At 37.1% G+C, this 15586-nt stretch overlaps 1 protein-coding gene across 11 annotated transcripts in view; it reads left to right on the top strand.

Annotated features, from left to right (window-relative positions):
- HNRNPC (heterogeneous nuclear ribonucleoprotein C) overlaps nucleotides 1-13783 on the top strand; it is a 54658-nt gene extending 40875 nt beyond the window's left edge. For 9 of the 11 annotated variants that reach the window (XM_042942635.1, XM_042942630.1, XM_042942631.1 and 6 more), the window contains 4 exons: nucleotides 12097-12257; nucleotides 12798-12911; nucleotides 13154-13314; nucleotides 13414-13783. In XM_042942635.1, coding sequence (XP_042798569.1) covers nucleotides 12097-12257; nucleotides 12798-12911; nucleotides 13154-13314; nucleotides 13414-13497 — 520 coding nt within the window. In that variant the 3' untranslated portion in view covers nucleotides 13498-13783. The remainder of the gene's footprint in view (nucleotides 1-12096; nucleotides 12258-12797; nucleotides 12912-13153; nucleotides 13315-13413) is intronic. The other 2 variants (XM_042942640.1, XM_042942638.1) reach the window with 1 other exon arrangement.
- The last annotated feature ends 1803 nt before the right edge of the window (nucleotides 13784-15586 follow it).

The raw sequence follows: 15586 nt of genomic DNA, 5'->3' as shown, positions 1-15586 counted from the left end.
AGGAAGATTTTAGTTGAGGACATCAATTAGTACAAGTATACTCTCAACATAAACCTGCTATTACTGACTTAAAATTTTGACAGTATATTCTTTATTTCACTTCACTTTCATTTCGGGTTGTTGATGTTTATTGTGTCTTGGACTCTTACTAACTAGGTGGGAGGTATTTCTTTTGCAGGGGAAGCATTTGACTTGGTCAGAGAATCTGCTATATGGCTCTGAATTAAGTGGTGTTCTGGTTATGACCTCTAATGCAAAATTAGCCACTGCTGTTTTAGGATTCTACTTCATGATATTCTTAATCCAGGTAGATTTTGTCAAGCTCCTTGACATCAGTTTTTTTTTCTTTTTTAAAATGTAGCTTTATTGAGACAGATGTATAATATATAACATTATAAAATTCATTTTAACGTGTATAATTCAATTCAGTATATCTAGAGTTGTGCAGTCACGATCATGATTTAATTTTAGAACATTGCATCACCCCAAAAATAAACACCTTACTTATTATCAGTCATATCTATTCTATCCCTAGGCCTGCCAACTACTAATCCATTTTCTATCTATAGATTTGCCTATTCTGCACATTTCATATCAATAGATTCATATAATATTTGTCTTTTATGGCTGGTTTCTTATACTTTATACTTCATAATTCATCTATATTTTACCATTTGTTAGTACATCATTCCTTTTTATATTCCATTTTTATGGGTGATAACCACATTTGGTTTACCCATTCATCAGTTGCTGAATAATTTGATATGTTTCTACATTTTGAATAATGCTTTTGTGGACATTTGTATGTACATTTTTGCATAGACATGTGTTTTCATCTGTCTTGGGTATATACTAAGAGTAGAATTGCTGGCTGTGATGGTATTTCGTTTTTAACCTTTTGAGGAACCTGCCATACTATCTTTTCAAAGCAGCTGTAACATTTTGCATTCCTGTCAGCCATGTATAAAGGTTGCACTTTTCACATCCTTGCCAACACTTACTTTATTACCTGTCCTTGTTTTTTAACTATAGTAGTTCAAGTTTGAATAATGTTATCCCGTTGTGGTTTTGATTTGCATTTTCTTAAAAACTAATGACGTTGAGGGGCACCTGGCTGGCTTGGTCAAAAGAAAGAGCACACGACTCTTGATCTCGGGTTGTGAGTCCATGCCTCACATTAGATGTAGTGTTTACTAAAAAAAAAAAAATAAAAAATTATGGTGAGTAATCATGGGCTTATTGGATATCTATTTTTAGAAAAATGTATTCAGATCTTTTGCTTATTTTTATATTGAGTTTACTTACTGAGTTGTAAGGCTTCGTATATTAAAGATACAAGTCTTGATACAACATCCAATACTGACATTTTTGATATTTATTACTTTTTTTATAGTTTCACGATTCTGCTTTGTGATCACAGGAGATGTGTTAACTACGGTTTTATACAAAGAACCTTTAGGTTTATTTAGTTTGAGATAGAGCAGGAGAGGGACAGGAAGAGAGGGAGGTGTAGAGTATCCCAAACAGTCCCTGTGCTGTCAGCGCAGAGCCCAACACAGGGCTCGATCTCAAAAACGGTGAGATCGTGACCTGAGCTGAAATCAAGAGTCACTCTGGTACCCCACAAATGAATTTTGAGCAGTGTTTCAATATGAGAATTGTAATGACTGAGGACTGCTCTTCAGGCAGGAAGTTAGAGAACCCAGACTGCAGTTTTGAAATAAAGCTACAAGGAATTTGAAGGAATATCCAGGAAATCAGTCTTTCAGGGAAAGAAAGAGAGGGTACCCGTTGATACATAGGATAAGATGATAATTTAATCTCCTCTTAAAGACTGTAATCCCAGGAATAAGAGGAAAAGGTCCACCAAATATAGTTTGACTTATTCAGGCAGATCAACTTTTTTCCCAGGACTTTATTACTTTATAGTAATAAATGTGTTACTATTGTGAGATTGATGGGGCTTAAGAAGGGAAATAGGTTAATATTGTAAAAAACATATATAATTGCAAGACAAAGTTACCACTGGAATTTTTTTGAGGGTGAATTCCTTAACAGCAGGTATGACCTGATAGTCTCATCACATCCCATTATAGGCACAGGATCTGATATTTATTTTGGGGTAGATTATTTAGCTTTTCCAATAGTTTTCATACAGCTGGGGGAAAAGCAGATTAGTGCTTTTGGCTTTCCAGCTATAAAGATAGGTTTGATTTGTTGCGTGCTGATAGTGTGATTTGTGACAAATCTTTCCTAGAGTCTAGTTTAGGAGAGGCATTGTTGTGTTCACCAGGGATACTATAGTGGAAAATAAATCGTCTCAGAGAAGGTAGGTTGAACACATAAAAGCATGTTAAGGCATCTTTAGCTTTTATGAAATGAGATGAGAAGGCAGTGGGGAGAGTTGAACTGAGGAGTGAGAGGATCTTACTTGTATTGTAACAGGATTAGTCTGATTATAGATAATAAGTGGCTGATAGAATTATCTAGATAAACAATCATTTGGGAAAGGACCCTGGGAGGTAGACTTGGAAATGGTAAGTAGTAGTTGAATTTTGAAGTTAATAAAGACCAATTCACTTACACATCACTGTGAAGGCTAAGAGAGGAATCCGATGTCACCAAAGTTTGGCCTGCACAACTAGCGACTTGGAATTTGCAGAAATCGTGATAGAAGAACATAGGGGAAACTAGGTTGAGGAGTGACTATCACAGATTGGCCAGTGACATCTTTATTATTGAGAGATGTTATATAGGCAGTTGTTTATGTGGAGACATAGTAGTTGTCTGCTCATAGGTCACAAAACCACAATACTGGGTGAGTAGAGACAGAAAATAGAGATCATTAGAGCACTGCAACTATTAAAAACTAGGGAGATGAGGAGTGAGTACAAGTGATTGAAAAATGCCATAAAAAGCTGGGGCGTCTGGGTGGCTCAGTTGGTTAAGTGTCCGACTGCAGCTCAGGTCATGATCTTGGGGTTTGTGGGTTCGAGCCCCACGTTGGGCTCTGTGCTGACAGCTTGGAGCCTGGAGCCTGCTTCGGATTCTGTGTCTCCGTCTCTGCCTCTCCCCCACTTGTGCTCTGTCTCTATCAAAAATAAAGAAAATGTAAAAAAAAAAAAAAAATTTTAAAAAGCTGGACAAAAACCAGAAGCATGAAGTGTCCCAGCTGTGTGAATATGTATTAAAAGAGTAGAAGGATGAACTACAAATGTTAAGTAATATGAAGATTGAGAAATGCGGCGATCATTGGTGACTTGACAAGGGTAGGTTTGGGTAATGGTAGGGGCAGAAATTTTACAAAGAGGTTCGAGAATGGAAAGAAATTGAAGACCTCAATAGGATACCTTTTTATATATAGCAGAATTTACTCTTTCAGTGTATAATTTTTAACAAACATAGTATCTTCAAGTTACAGTATCTACCAGGATATCAAGATACAGATAGGTCATGCTTCTCACAAATTCACCATGAAACTCTTTTTCTAGTCAGTTTCTCCACCCTATTCCTAGCAACCACAAGTCTGTTCTCAGACAACTCCTTAAAGGAAATCTCATTGTAAGTAAAAGAAGTGTACCCTTTGACCTGGATGTAAATTGTGAATATAGGAATGAGTGGTCTTACATGTTCTTAACATACAGTTTATAAACAATATTTGTCATAAATACTGTTTTGTAATTTCAGCTTTATTAAAAAAAAATTTGACAACACCTACAGTTTATTACCTTTGGGAAAGACCCAAAGTGATATGTGGGGAAGTATATGTGTTAACATTATGACAAATGAATAATGTTGTAATTTTGGCGGAAATTGTGTCAATTAAAGATGGTCACCTGGATATAAAGCTTCATAATCAGAAGCAAAGACAGATTAAAATTTTTTTTCTTAACATAGTCTTGGATCCAGTACTGTTTCTGAAAGGATTGATCAAAGCAACCTACATATTGCTCAGATTATTTTTCATTTAGAAAGTTTTGAGATGAATTTTCAAATTGTCTTTCCTGGAAACCTCTGGTTTTGTGTTAACAGCTTTCCAAATGAATTTGTCAAGACAAATCACTGTAATTTTAAGATGCAACTTTTTACTTTTTTTAATATATAAAACTGGATGCATCCTGAAATGAGTATGTGCAATTAATTTTTTTCCTTCTCTTTGAGAGATGCAAATAAATCAGTCAAGCAATTTTTAATCAAATGTATCTTTGAATTTACAAAAATACTCGTAAGTGTTAAACCAACAATTCTTTGTGAAAGAAGGTTGTAGAGCCAGTTGTTCATTGACAACTTTGGTTCTACGTATACAGGGGCTGTCTATGTATATGTCTATATTGTAAGCAGGAATGCATGTGGTGGTCTCAACCTTGATCATTGTTCTTTGGGTAGTGTTCTTTAAAAAAAAAAAGGTAGTTAGGTAATCTTCGTTTTCCTTTAATTACAAAATTTTTTTTTTTTTTTTAAGTTTTTAACGTTTATTTATTTTGAGAGAGAGTGCATACCTGCGTGAGCAGGGGAAGGATAGAGAGGAGAATCCCAAGCAGGCTGATAGTGTCAGTGGGGAAACTGTTTGGGGATTGATCCCTTGGGGCTTGATTCCAGGACTAGGAGATCATGACCTGAGTACAAATCAAGAGTTGGACCCTTAACCCACTGAGCCACCCAGCCATTATATATGAAATGATCCTGTGCAGCATACTGGTTTGTCCTTCAGTCCCTTTACCATTCATATGAGTAGGGCTTGCTGTTTTTCCACTGTCCTACAAATCTGTATCCTTAATGGGCGCAACATGAAGAAAGTTAAGGAATACAAAGTACAACCATGCAAATTTATATTGGTAATTGGCACTCTAAACATAAATTGTATTAGGGAAACAAATTTAACAGTTGCATTCACTTCAGTCCTTCTCTGAAGAAGACTCAACTAAGGCAGCATATTTGTGGAGAAACTACTTGCTACCAAGGTTTAGAAATTGTCTCTCACTGGGCCTCCTGGGTGGCTCAGTTGGGTAAGCATCTGACTCTTGACTTTGGCTCAGGTAATGTTCTCACAGTTCGTTAGTTCAAGCCCCACATTAGGCTCTACACTGACAGTGCAGAAGAGCCTGCTTGAGATTTCATTCTCTCTCTCTCTCTCTCAAAATAAAGACACATAAAAATGATTGTAAAATTATCTTACTTTAGAAATAAAACAAGTTATAAAAATTTAGCTAGTTGATTTATTTTTAGGGACAAAAGCAAGTATTCTTACAACATGAAAGGTTTTTTGGGATCTGTTTTTGGTATGACATAGTTTCATATTTACATTTTAATGTAAATCTTAATTAAACACGTTACAGAGACATTTTTAAGCCCCCCCATTTCTTACATAAAGCAAAGTCAGTGGCATACTCATGTATTTATTTAAGTTTGTTTATTCTTGAGAGAGAGGGAGAGAGAAAGAGAATCCCTTGCAGGCTCCGCACTGTTAGCACGGGGCTCGAACCCACCAACTGTTGAGATCATGACATAAGCTGAAGTCCAATGCTTAACCAGCTAAGCCACCCAGGCGCCGTATCAGTAGCCTACTCATAAGTCTTTGAGATTTAAATAAACATATACTATTGAAATTACATTAGGATGAACTTAAAAAAGTTTTTTTTCCTAAATTCTTAAATTCTAGTTGGTTAAACACAGTGTAATACTGGTTTCCGGAGTAAAATTTAGTAATTCATTACTTACATATAACATCCAGTGCTCGTAACAAGTACCCTCGATACTCCTCACCCATTTAGCCTACCCCCCAAACTCTGCCTCCATTAGCCCTCAGTTTGTTCTCTATTGTTATAAAGTTTGCCTCCCTCTTTTTTTCCCCCCTTTCCACGTGTTCATCTTTTTTCCCTAAATTCCACATGAGTGAAATCATATGATATTTCTCTTTCTCTGACGGTCTCTGTCCATGTCATTGCAATGATTTCATTTTTTTGTTTATTTTGAGAGAGAACACACGTGGATGAGGGGTAGAGAGAGGAAGAGAAAGAATCCCAGGCAGGCTTCCCGCTGTCAGTGTGGAGCCCAGCACGGGGCTCAGTCTCTTGGTTCGTGAGATCATGACCTGGGCCAAAATCAGAAGTCAGACACTTAAGGGCGCCTGGGTGGCTCAGTCGGTTAAGCGTCCAACTTAAGCTCAGGTCACCAACTCGCAGTCTGTGAGTTCGAGCCCCGCGTTGGGCTCTGGGCTGATGGCTCAGAGCCTGGAGCTGTTTCAGATTCTGTGTCTCCCTCTCTCTCTGCCCCTCCCCTGTTCATGCTCTGTCTCTCTCTGTCCCAAAAATAAATAAACGTTAAAAAAAATTTTTTTTAATAAAAAAAAAGTCAGACACTTAACTGAGTGCTCACACCAAGACACCCCAGATTTTTTGATGGCTGAGTAATATTCCAGTGTGTATGTGTACCACATTTTTATTGATTCATCAGTCATTGGACACTTGGGCTCTTTCCATAGTTTGGCTATTGTTGATAATGCTACTATAAACATCAGGGTGCATGTACCCCTTCGAATTTGTATTTTTGCATTCTTTGGAAAAATACGTATTAGTGCAATTGCTGAATTTTAAGGTATTTCTATTTTTAACTTTTTGAGGAACGTCCTTACTGGTTTCTAGAGTGGCTGCACCAGTTTGCATTTCCACCAGCAGTGTAAAAGGGTTCCCCATTTTCCACATCTTCACCAACATCTTTCGTTTCCTGTGTAGTTAATTTTAGCCATTCTGACAGGTGTGAGTTTGTACCTCATTGTGGTTTTGATTTGTATTTCCCTGATGATGAGTGATGTTGAATATCTTTTCACGTGTTTGTTAGCCATTAGGATGTTGAGTAAAAATTTTGGTTTTTAGTTATTTGTGTACATGTAAAATGAATTTTATACTAGTGTTTAATTGTGCATTTAAGGTAGCTTGATTATGTTAATTCTAGCACATTAAAAATGAATAACATGATTTTATTTTATTTATTTTTTAATAACATGATTTTAAAAGTCTGAGGGGTTGCACTATCTGTAGTCAAGTGAAAAAGTTTTGGTAGTCTTAAGGATAATGGAAAATAGTTAATCTAAATCATTCAAATATGTTTTCATAGAAGCTCTTTTTTTTAATTTTTTTTTTAACGTTTATTTTTGAGACAGAGACAGAGCATGAACGGGGGAGGGGCAGAGAGAGAGGGAGACACAGAATCGGAAGCAGGCTCCAGTTTCTGAGCCATCAGCCCAGAGCCCGACGCGGGGCTCGAACTCACGGACCTTGAGATCATGACCTGAGCCGAAGTCGGACTCTCAACCGACTGAGCCACCCAGGCGCCCCCATAGAAGCTTTTATAAAAAGTGGGAAACAGAGGTGCCTGGATGGCTTAGTTGGTCAAGTGTCTAACTTAAGCTCACTCAGGTCATGATCTTATGGTTCATGAGTTTGAGCCCTGGGTAGGTCTCTGCTGACATCTTGGAACCTGCTTCAGATTCTGTGTTTCCCTCTCTATCTGACCCTCCCCTGCTTGCTTGGGTGCTCTCAAAGTAAAACATTTAAAAATTTTTAAGAAAAAAAGTGAGAAATATTCTTTTCTAATTCTCAAAGATACCAATTGCTGAAGGCTTTGGTTCTTGAATAGTTCTTAAGATTCTGGTATTCATTAGTATCAGTCGTCTTGTGTAGTGCAACGCTTAGCTTCAGTCTACACAATCCAAAGATAAAGTAAAATTTGTAAAGTCCTTTTCTACAAAACCATACAGAATGTAATGTAAGGTGTGTATTCTGAAGGTTTACCCTGGATAAATCGTTGGGAAACCTGTAGTTAAAGTTGTAGATTGTCATAGGAGAGTACACTAACAAGAATCAAACTCAGGACAGTTAATAGGTCTTCACTTAGGGCTTTAGTTTAAAAAAATTAAGTGAATTGTTAGTGTGCTAGTTTCTGTGTAGAGTCATCGTGGGTACAGAGTTTGAGGTATCTGTCATCGACTAGTAATTACTGGAACTAGGATGGAAAAAATCTGCTCTTTTGGCTCTTAAACTCTATACATATTTGCTATTGTGTCACATTGATTTCTATGGTTTCATCTAGATCTATCCAATAGATTACTTCTATTTATTCATCAGGATTTTGTTCCTGTCACTTTCTTAAGATCATGCCTTTTGTATAACATGGATTGTACATAATTTCCCCTGTATTTCTCTAAATTAAAGCACGTTTTCAGGTGTCTGGCTAGCTTATTCAGTGGAGCGTTATGACTCTTGGGCTCATGATTTTGAGCTCCATGTGTGGTGTAGATTACCTAAAAAAATTTTTTTTTTTAGTGAATTAGAGCACATTTCTTAGAAATGAGCAGTCATTTTAGATTTGGTCCTGATTAGCTTAAATAGAATGGAAGATTCCTCTTGTTTCTGCCTCAGTGATTTTTCACCTTATTGGGAATAGGTACATTTGTAGAATTTTAGCAGTTTCAGAGATGCTTACACATTCCAAAGCCCAAACAACATGGTAGCCTATAAAATCAATCCTAGGAAAATCAAAGGTAAGCAGGAAGAAACACCATCTTGAAATCCCATTATAGATCATAATGAAGCAGAAGAAAATACCTAACACTTGAATGACTTTTTTAACATATTTGTGGGCCTAAGCTATCTGGCAGTTATTTCCAGAATTGATAATTTGATAATTAATATTAACTTAAACCATCATTTTTAATCTATCTAAATTTTTAAGACCTGAAGGCAGGTATGGTACATTAAACAAATAAATTCAGGAGAATATAGATATTTACTAATATATTCTAGTTGTTTCTGCTTTGATAGTGATTGAAATTTAATACTATTAATCAGGGTTTTTGAGACCCAAAGATCACTTTTACATCTAGACATTTAATAAGCTTGACTCTGTAAACTTTATTTATTTAAGATTTTTATTTTTAAGTAATCTCTACATCCAACGTGGGCTTGAACTTAACCCCAAAATCAAGAGTCACACGCTAGACTAAGCCAGCCAGGCGCCTCTATAAACTTTTATTTTTATTTTATTTCTTTAAAGTTTATTTATTTTGAAAGAGCAAGAGCGAGCAGGAGAGGGGCAGAGAGAGAGAGAGAGAGAGAGAGAGAATCCCAAACAGACTCCGTGCTGCCAGCACAGAGCTGGCTGGACCTGGGGCCATGCATGACCTGAGCCATGACCTGAGCCAAAACCAAAAGTCTGACGCTTAACCAACTGAGCCACCCAGGCACCTCTGTAAACTTCTAAAGTTTATTTATTTATTTTTGAGAGAGTAGGGAAGGCCAAAGAGAGAGAATCCCAGCCTAGAGCCCAATCCAGGGCTTGAACTCATGAAAGGAGATGATGGATGACCTGTGCCCAAATCAAGAGTCAAGACACTTAACTAACTGAGCCACCCAGGCATCCCTAAACTTTTATTTTTAATAGATGACTTGTTAGGCGTATGTTTTGCTTAGAGATTAGGACAGAGTTCCTTTGTCTTATCTGTTCAGATAATTAGCTGGCTCATGTGTGATCAGAAGTGATTTAGGGTTGTTTTTTTTTTTTTACGGCATTTTAATTACCTTTTTATTCTGGCTAGATTTTATACCAACACTTAATGTCCAGATTTCTGGTTTATGGGGCAGTCATAACCCGTTTAGGGTTTCTAGTGCTTTTTCCTTTGGTAATAGTGAAACTTGTGTGAAGGCTTTTTAAGGACGTGGGCTTTTATCAATTATCAGTAGGGGATCAGCACATGATGTTCATCTTAATAAGGTTTTCTTGTGGGGAAAATGGTTACTTAAATTTGTAGCTGGTTTTTGAAGGTGTCATACTCAGCTTTGTATTTCCTATCCCTTTGACCTTGAGGGTTATAGTAGGTATGGTTTTCTCCTCATGTTTTCAGTCATACACTTTGAGATTTTACAAGGAAGGTCTACTTAAACTTCTTCCTTAGAGTTTTTCAAGAGTTCATTTTTGTTTGAGTAGCAGTTAAGTTCCATGGCACTAAAAGCCATTCAGCACTAACAGTTTATCTTCCAAAATACACTTTTGTTCTGAAAATTGGAGCATTTGACTTGAAAACTGCATTTCTTGCCTTATTTTCATTATGACGATTTACCTGCGTTGAGTGAAATTGTGTATTTCCAGTGAGGTGAAGTATAAGGAATGTGAACTGGCAAGGTCATTGGTTTGGAGACTTGTGCCAATGACAGTGAGTGGGTTGGTTAGGAGGGGTAGGTTAGATCTCTAAATCCAACAGGATTGGACCATGAGTTGTTCCATGCCCAAAGATATGGATTAACTCACCATCATTGACTGAAACTGCTTTTAAAGTATCTTCTTCCTCATTAACAAATTTGTCTACTGAGCAACAACCTCTGTAGAAGCACCAATACCTCCCTACCTTCTAAATCATACATTTTCTTATTTCCTGGAGCTCAAACATAAAAGTGATCCTTAAGGGGTGCCTGAGTGGCTCAATCAGTTGAGCATCCCACTCTTGGTTTCAGCTCAGGTCATGATCCCAGGGTCTTGGGATTGAGCCCTGCACTGGGCTCTGCACTAAGTGTGGAGCCTGCTTAAGATTCTCTCTCCCACTCGTCTTCTTTCACACTCACGTTCTCTCTCGAATAAAAAATTGTTTTTGATAGAGCTTAAAAACAAGAATTATGAGCACTTCAATAACTCTTAACATCATTTTTCACTTGGCAAATCAATAACTGCTGTGTTTCAAGGGTGGTCTTGACTGAAAACTGCTTAAGTGAAAATTTAGTTGTGCCCTCACTTGTTTGGCAATGTACATGTGCTCTTTCTTAATATAGGAAAATGTTCCTGTGATAGCTACTCCTAGGAAAAACTAAAATACTACTATGTTAAAGTATAATGGAAACATTTTATATTAAATTGGGTTGAGGAGAAGAGAATTCTCTGAAAGACCATATAAAATCACTGTTTTCACTACCAGGAGGATTGAAACCTTAGAGATTTCAGAGATTAGCCACAAATGAAGTATATTAGAGGGAGAGTCCACATATATGAATTACATAATTTTAATACATCACATTTGCTCCTTAAAACTTTGGAAGTTAGGCAGAGCAGCACTTGGTGGGTAGTTTTCGTAGAAAACTGGGCCTTGAAATTAAGTTAGTTACTAAAAAGGTGCAGAACTAGAATTATAAGATTTTTTTCCCTACTGCTATGTCTTACCTTCTTATGCTGCCACAGTATTTTGTAAAAATGACATGGAATGTAGAGATTTTCTAAAACTGATACCCATGGAAGAAGCTTTTTGTTGTGCTTTGAATTTTCTCTTTACAAATTGTAGAGCCATACTTCCCCAGTGGAAGAACCAACTGAGCAACCAGTGTCTGTATTTGAGAGCTGAATGCATGCTGGGCATTGGATTTAGGCACTAGTGAATAGCAAATAAGACAGACAATATTCTCCATCTTGTTGTAACTATGAGTACATCTTATGTTTAAATGTTGTTAGAATTAATCATGGCTTTTTATACACAGCAAACACATTTGAGTGGCTCTTTGTTTTTATAGTCCTAAGCTGGTTAATCTTGGCAGTTTTATGTGGTTCAGTCTGTTATCACAAACTAGTTAGCAGTAATGATTTATCTGTATAATTCTGTGGATAATAAAAATCAGGGATTTAGCTAACAGTAAATATACCACTGTTGGCAGACACCAGTAATTGCAATCCCTTCTTGTGAGAACTTTATTTGGGATTGTTTTTGTTTGTTTTTTGAGTTATATATTATGTGTTGTGTTACTATGTATTGTAACACGTATAAAAAGAGATCAATATAGACTATTCATTATAAAAAGCAGTGCTTTATTGATACTGCCCTAGTACAAAGGAGGCTTTTATGTCCATCCCTTAAGATCAACCAACTATCCTTGGGTATGCATCTTCTTGAAGTAGCTGCAGTATTCAAAGCAGTAAAGAAGAAAGGTTTGAAGTGGACTTTTGAATGAAATTAGCCAAAAGAAACAAATAGACAGTGAATATTATTCTTGTATAAGATCACTGTTGGGTCTTGCTGACTTAATTTTAGTTGTGAAGGAATTCTGTTTTCTTTTTATCCAATAGGATGTATAGTTACCCGGCACGCGTTCCTCCTCCTCCTCCTATTGCTCGGGCTGTGGTTCCCTCAAAACGCCAGCGTGTATCAGGAAACACCTCACGAAGAGGCAAAAGTGGCTTTAATTCTAAGAGTGGACAGCGAGGATCTTCGTCCAAGTCTGGAAAGTGTATGTATTACTGCAGTTTTGTGATTCTGCTATTTTCTTGTGTTGAAATAGGGAAATTAGTGCAGCCAGTAGTCAATTTTTATACAAATAGCTCCGCATTATCAAAACAGTGGAAGAGGAGAAGGTAGTGGTTCAGGGGCCAATTTAGACTGCCTTCTATAAGTTACATAAATTACAAGGCCTTGGTAATTTGAAAAAAGTTGCTAGACTTTAGGGAGCTAACTAAGCATTTATAAATTTATGAAATGTGTAGGTCAGTAAAAACAGTACAAAAAATGCTTTCAAATATAATGGAGGTCTTTAGCGGGCCTACAAAAGTAAGATTCTACTGCTAAGTGAGCAGGCACATTAGATTTAGTTTTTAGCTACCAGCTATAAAACCGAGGGTCCCCACATTACCGGGAGAATATGGTCCTGGCTCCATTTCTCTCCAGTGATCTTCTGTTGGCTACGGCCATATGATTTAGCTGGGGATGAATTTGGCAACTGGCAGCTTTCTGGTATAGTTGATTCTAATCTAGAGTTTCGTTTGTATTAAAGTGAAAGGCGATGACCTTCAGACCATTAAGAAGGAGTTGACCCAGATAAAGCAAAAAGTGGATTCTCTACTGGAAAGCCTGGAAAAAATTGAGAAAGAACAGAGCAAACAAGGAGGTAAATGGTTTTCCTGCTTGTTGGGTATAAAGTTGGGTTAGCCACCTAAGATAGTTCAAGGTATATGTTGGAGTAGTGGGATATAAAGCAATTGAATATGAAACTTGGGGAGTTTGAATTGGGAAGGGCATTTGTGTGGGAGGATTTAGGTTTGTGCTGCAGTTCTGTGATCATTAGTGGGGATTGTCTACATCCTGTGGACATTACTTGCCCCTAGACAGACTTGTCCTTCTCATCCCCAGTAGAGATGAAGAATGATAAGTCAGAAGAGGAGCAGAGCAGCAGCTCCCTGAAGAAAGATGAGACTAATGTGAAGATGGAGTCTGAGGGGGGTGCAGATGACTCTGCTGAGGAGGGGGACCTACTGGATGATGATGATAATGAAGATCGGGGGGATGACCAGGTGAAAACCACGGGAAAGGAAAGAAAGAGGTGGTGGAGGGGGGATCAGGGACACATGGAGTGCCTCTAACTCCATCCTGTTTGTGTCTGTTTCTCACAGCTGGAGTTGATCAAGGATGATGAAAAAGAGGCTGAGGAAGGAGAGGATGACAGAGACAGCGCCAATGGCGAGGATGACTCTTAAGCACATAGTGGGGTTTAGAAATCTTGTCCCATTATTTCTTTACCTAGGCGCTTGTCTAAGATCAAAATTTTCACCAGATCCTCTCCCCTAGTATCTTCAGCACATGCTCACTGTTCTCCCCATCCTTGTCCTTCCCATGTTCATTAATTCATATTGCCCTGCGCCTAGTCCCATTTTCACTTCCTTTGACGCTCCTAGTAGTTATGTTAAGTCTTACCCTGTAATTTTTGCTTTTAATTTTGATACCTCTTTATGACTTAACAATAAAAAGGATGTGTGGTTTTTATCAACTGTCTCCAAAATAATCTCTTGTTATGCAGGGAGTGCAGTTATTTCCATTCATACATGAGCTCAGTAGTTGCTTCCCTAACTGCAAAGGCAATCGCTTTAGTTGAGTAGCACCTGAGAGAGCTTTGAGTTAGAGGTATGTGTGTTATACCCCACATAAGAGTGCTTATGTGGGGATGTTCAACACAAATGTAACAATGTATTTTTGTGAATGAGAGTTGGCATGTCAAATGCATCCTCTAGAAAAATTAGTGTAATAGTCTTAAGATTTGTTTTCTAAAGTTGATACTGTGGGTTATTTTTGTGAACAGCCTGATGTTTGGGACCCTTTTTTCTCAAAATAAACAAGTCCTTATTAAACCAGGAATTTGGAGAAAAAAAAGAACCTGGTTTTTTATTTTTGTAGTTGATAATTGTTTACTTCCAATTCTTTGTTTCACAGCGGCTTCCACAAAACCCTTAAAATGTACTAAATATATTTTTCTTTGAGTCATAGTCATTATGCATACCAACATACATTACTCAAACGATGTATCATTGGGGTGGGTATTGTGTTAAGGAGACAAGTTACTTAAATTCTTTTGCAGAATGGCTCTTCTTTCCAAATGAAAAGGTTTGGGAACTACATTAAGCCTTTTCATCAATGTTTTGTGGTCCAGTTGGCACCTTTTTTGAGATTTTTGTTGTGTGCTAAATTGTTTTCTCCTTAAATAGATGAGGCTCAGACATGTCAAGATTTTTGGAAAATTGAAACAACTGGAGAACGAAGTTTCTTTTTTCTCCCATTTTATCCTTTTAATTGATATAGTCCCAGTTGCTTTCTGGATTGAGTCTATGCCTCACTGTTACTAAAAATAGGAAAGCTCTTTCTTTACTTCTCTTCTATAGTATATAATAACCTTGCAAGGTTGCTGAGAACATGTATTTTACTTTAAATTGGTTTAATCCCTGTAAGTAATTTTTGCGCCTTTGCCAATATGATTAATTGTTGTGATTTTTAGTCACGATACTAATTAGCACCCAAACTTCTAAGGACAGATTTATTAAACAGCTTCTAGATTTGTGATGTTTGCCTAATCCTGAAAGGTCCATTTTATTTATGTTTTATACTTCAGTTTCCAGCCGAACAGGACAAAAACATGGTTAGTTTAGACTACTATCATTCACACAAACCTTGGGTTCCCCAGAAAAGTTGTTGCAACAAGGCATTTGTATCCAGCCTACTAGGAGAAGTCCTGTCCTATTTATTAGAATTCCATAAATCATTTTATGTAACAGGTGACAAAGCAGAAAAGAAGGAAGAGCTGAACTATGGACTACCTTTGGACCTCATGTCCACAGTATGAAAGTAGCTTTTTACCCACCCTGTTTCTGATCTGACATGATTTCATGTTACACAAACTCCCTTTCGGCACATAACTCCCAACAAGAAAATAAATTGGATGCTTAGAAGAAAGGGACACGGTTCTAAGATGTTAATAAAACCTGTTTAAGGTTATAATGTTAGCCATCAGTACTTAAAAGGTAATAGACTAGTCAGGCCAGGCCTAAAAATACCCACTTTTATAATTTCGTATGAAACCATATATTGAAAGAAACTGCAGAAAGCTTAGAGAAATGATCATATGCTGTTAGAAAACATATACACATAGGGTTATTGATACAATGCCAAGAGACCTCTAGTTTATCTTGATGGGGAAGAATCATTTCATACTTGAAGATCCTCTTAGAACTAAGAACAATACTGTAGAATTCTATAGTCATAGGTGTACTCTTTTAATACTTTGAAATTGAGGCTCCA

This window comes from Panthera leo, chromosome B3 (genome assembly GCF_018350215.1).
Source record: "Panthera leo isolate Ple1 chromosome B3, P.leo_Ple1_pat1.1, whole genome shotgun sequence".
Taxonomy (NCBI): domain Eukaryota; kingdom Metazoa; phylum Chordata; class Mammalia; order Carnivora; family Felidae; genus Panthera; species Panthera leo.
The sequence above is the reverse complement of the archived record's forward strand: the minus strand, read 5'-3'. Positions and strand labels throughout refer to the sequence as shown.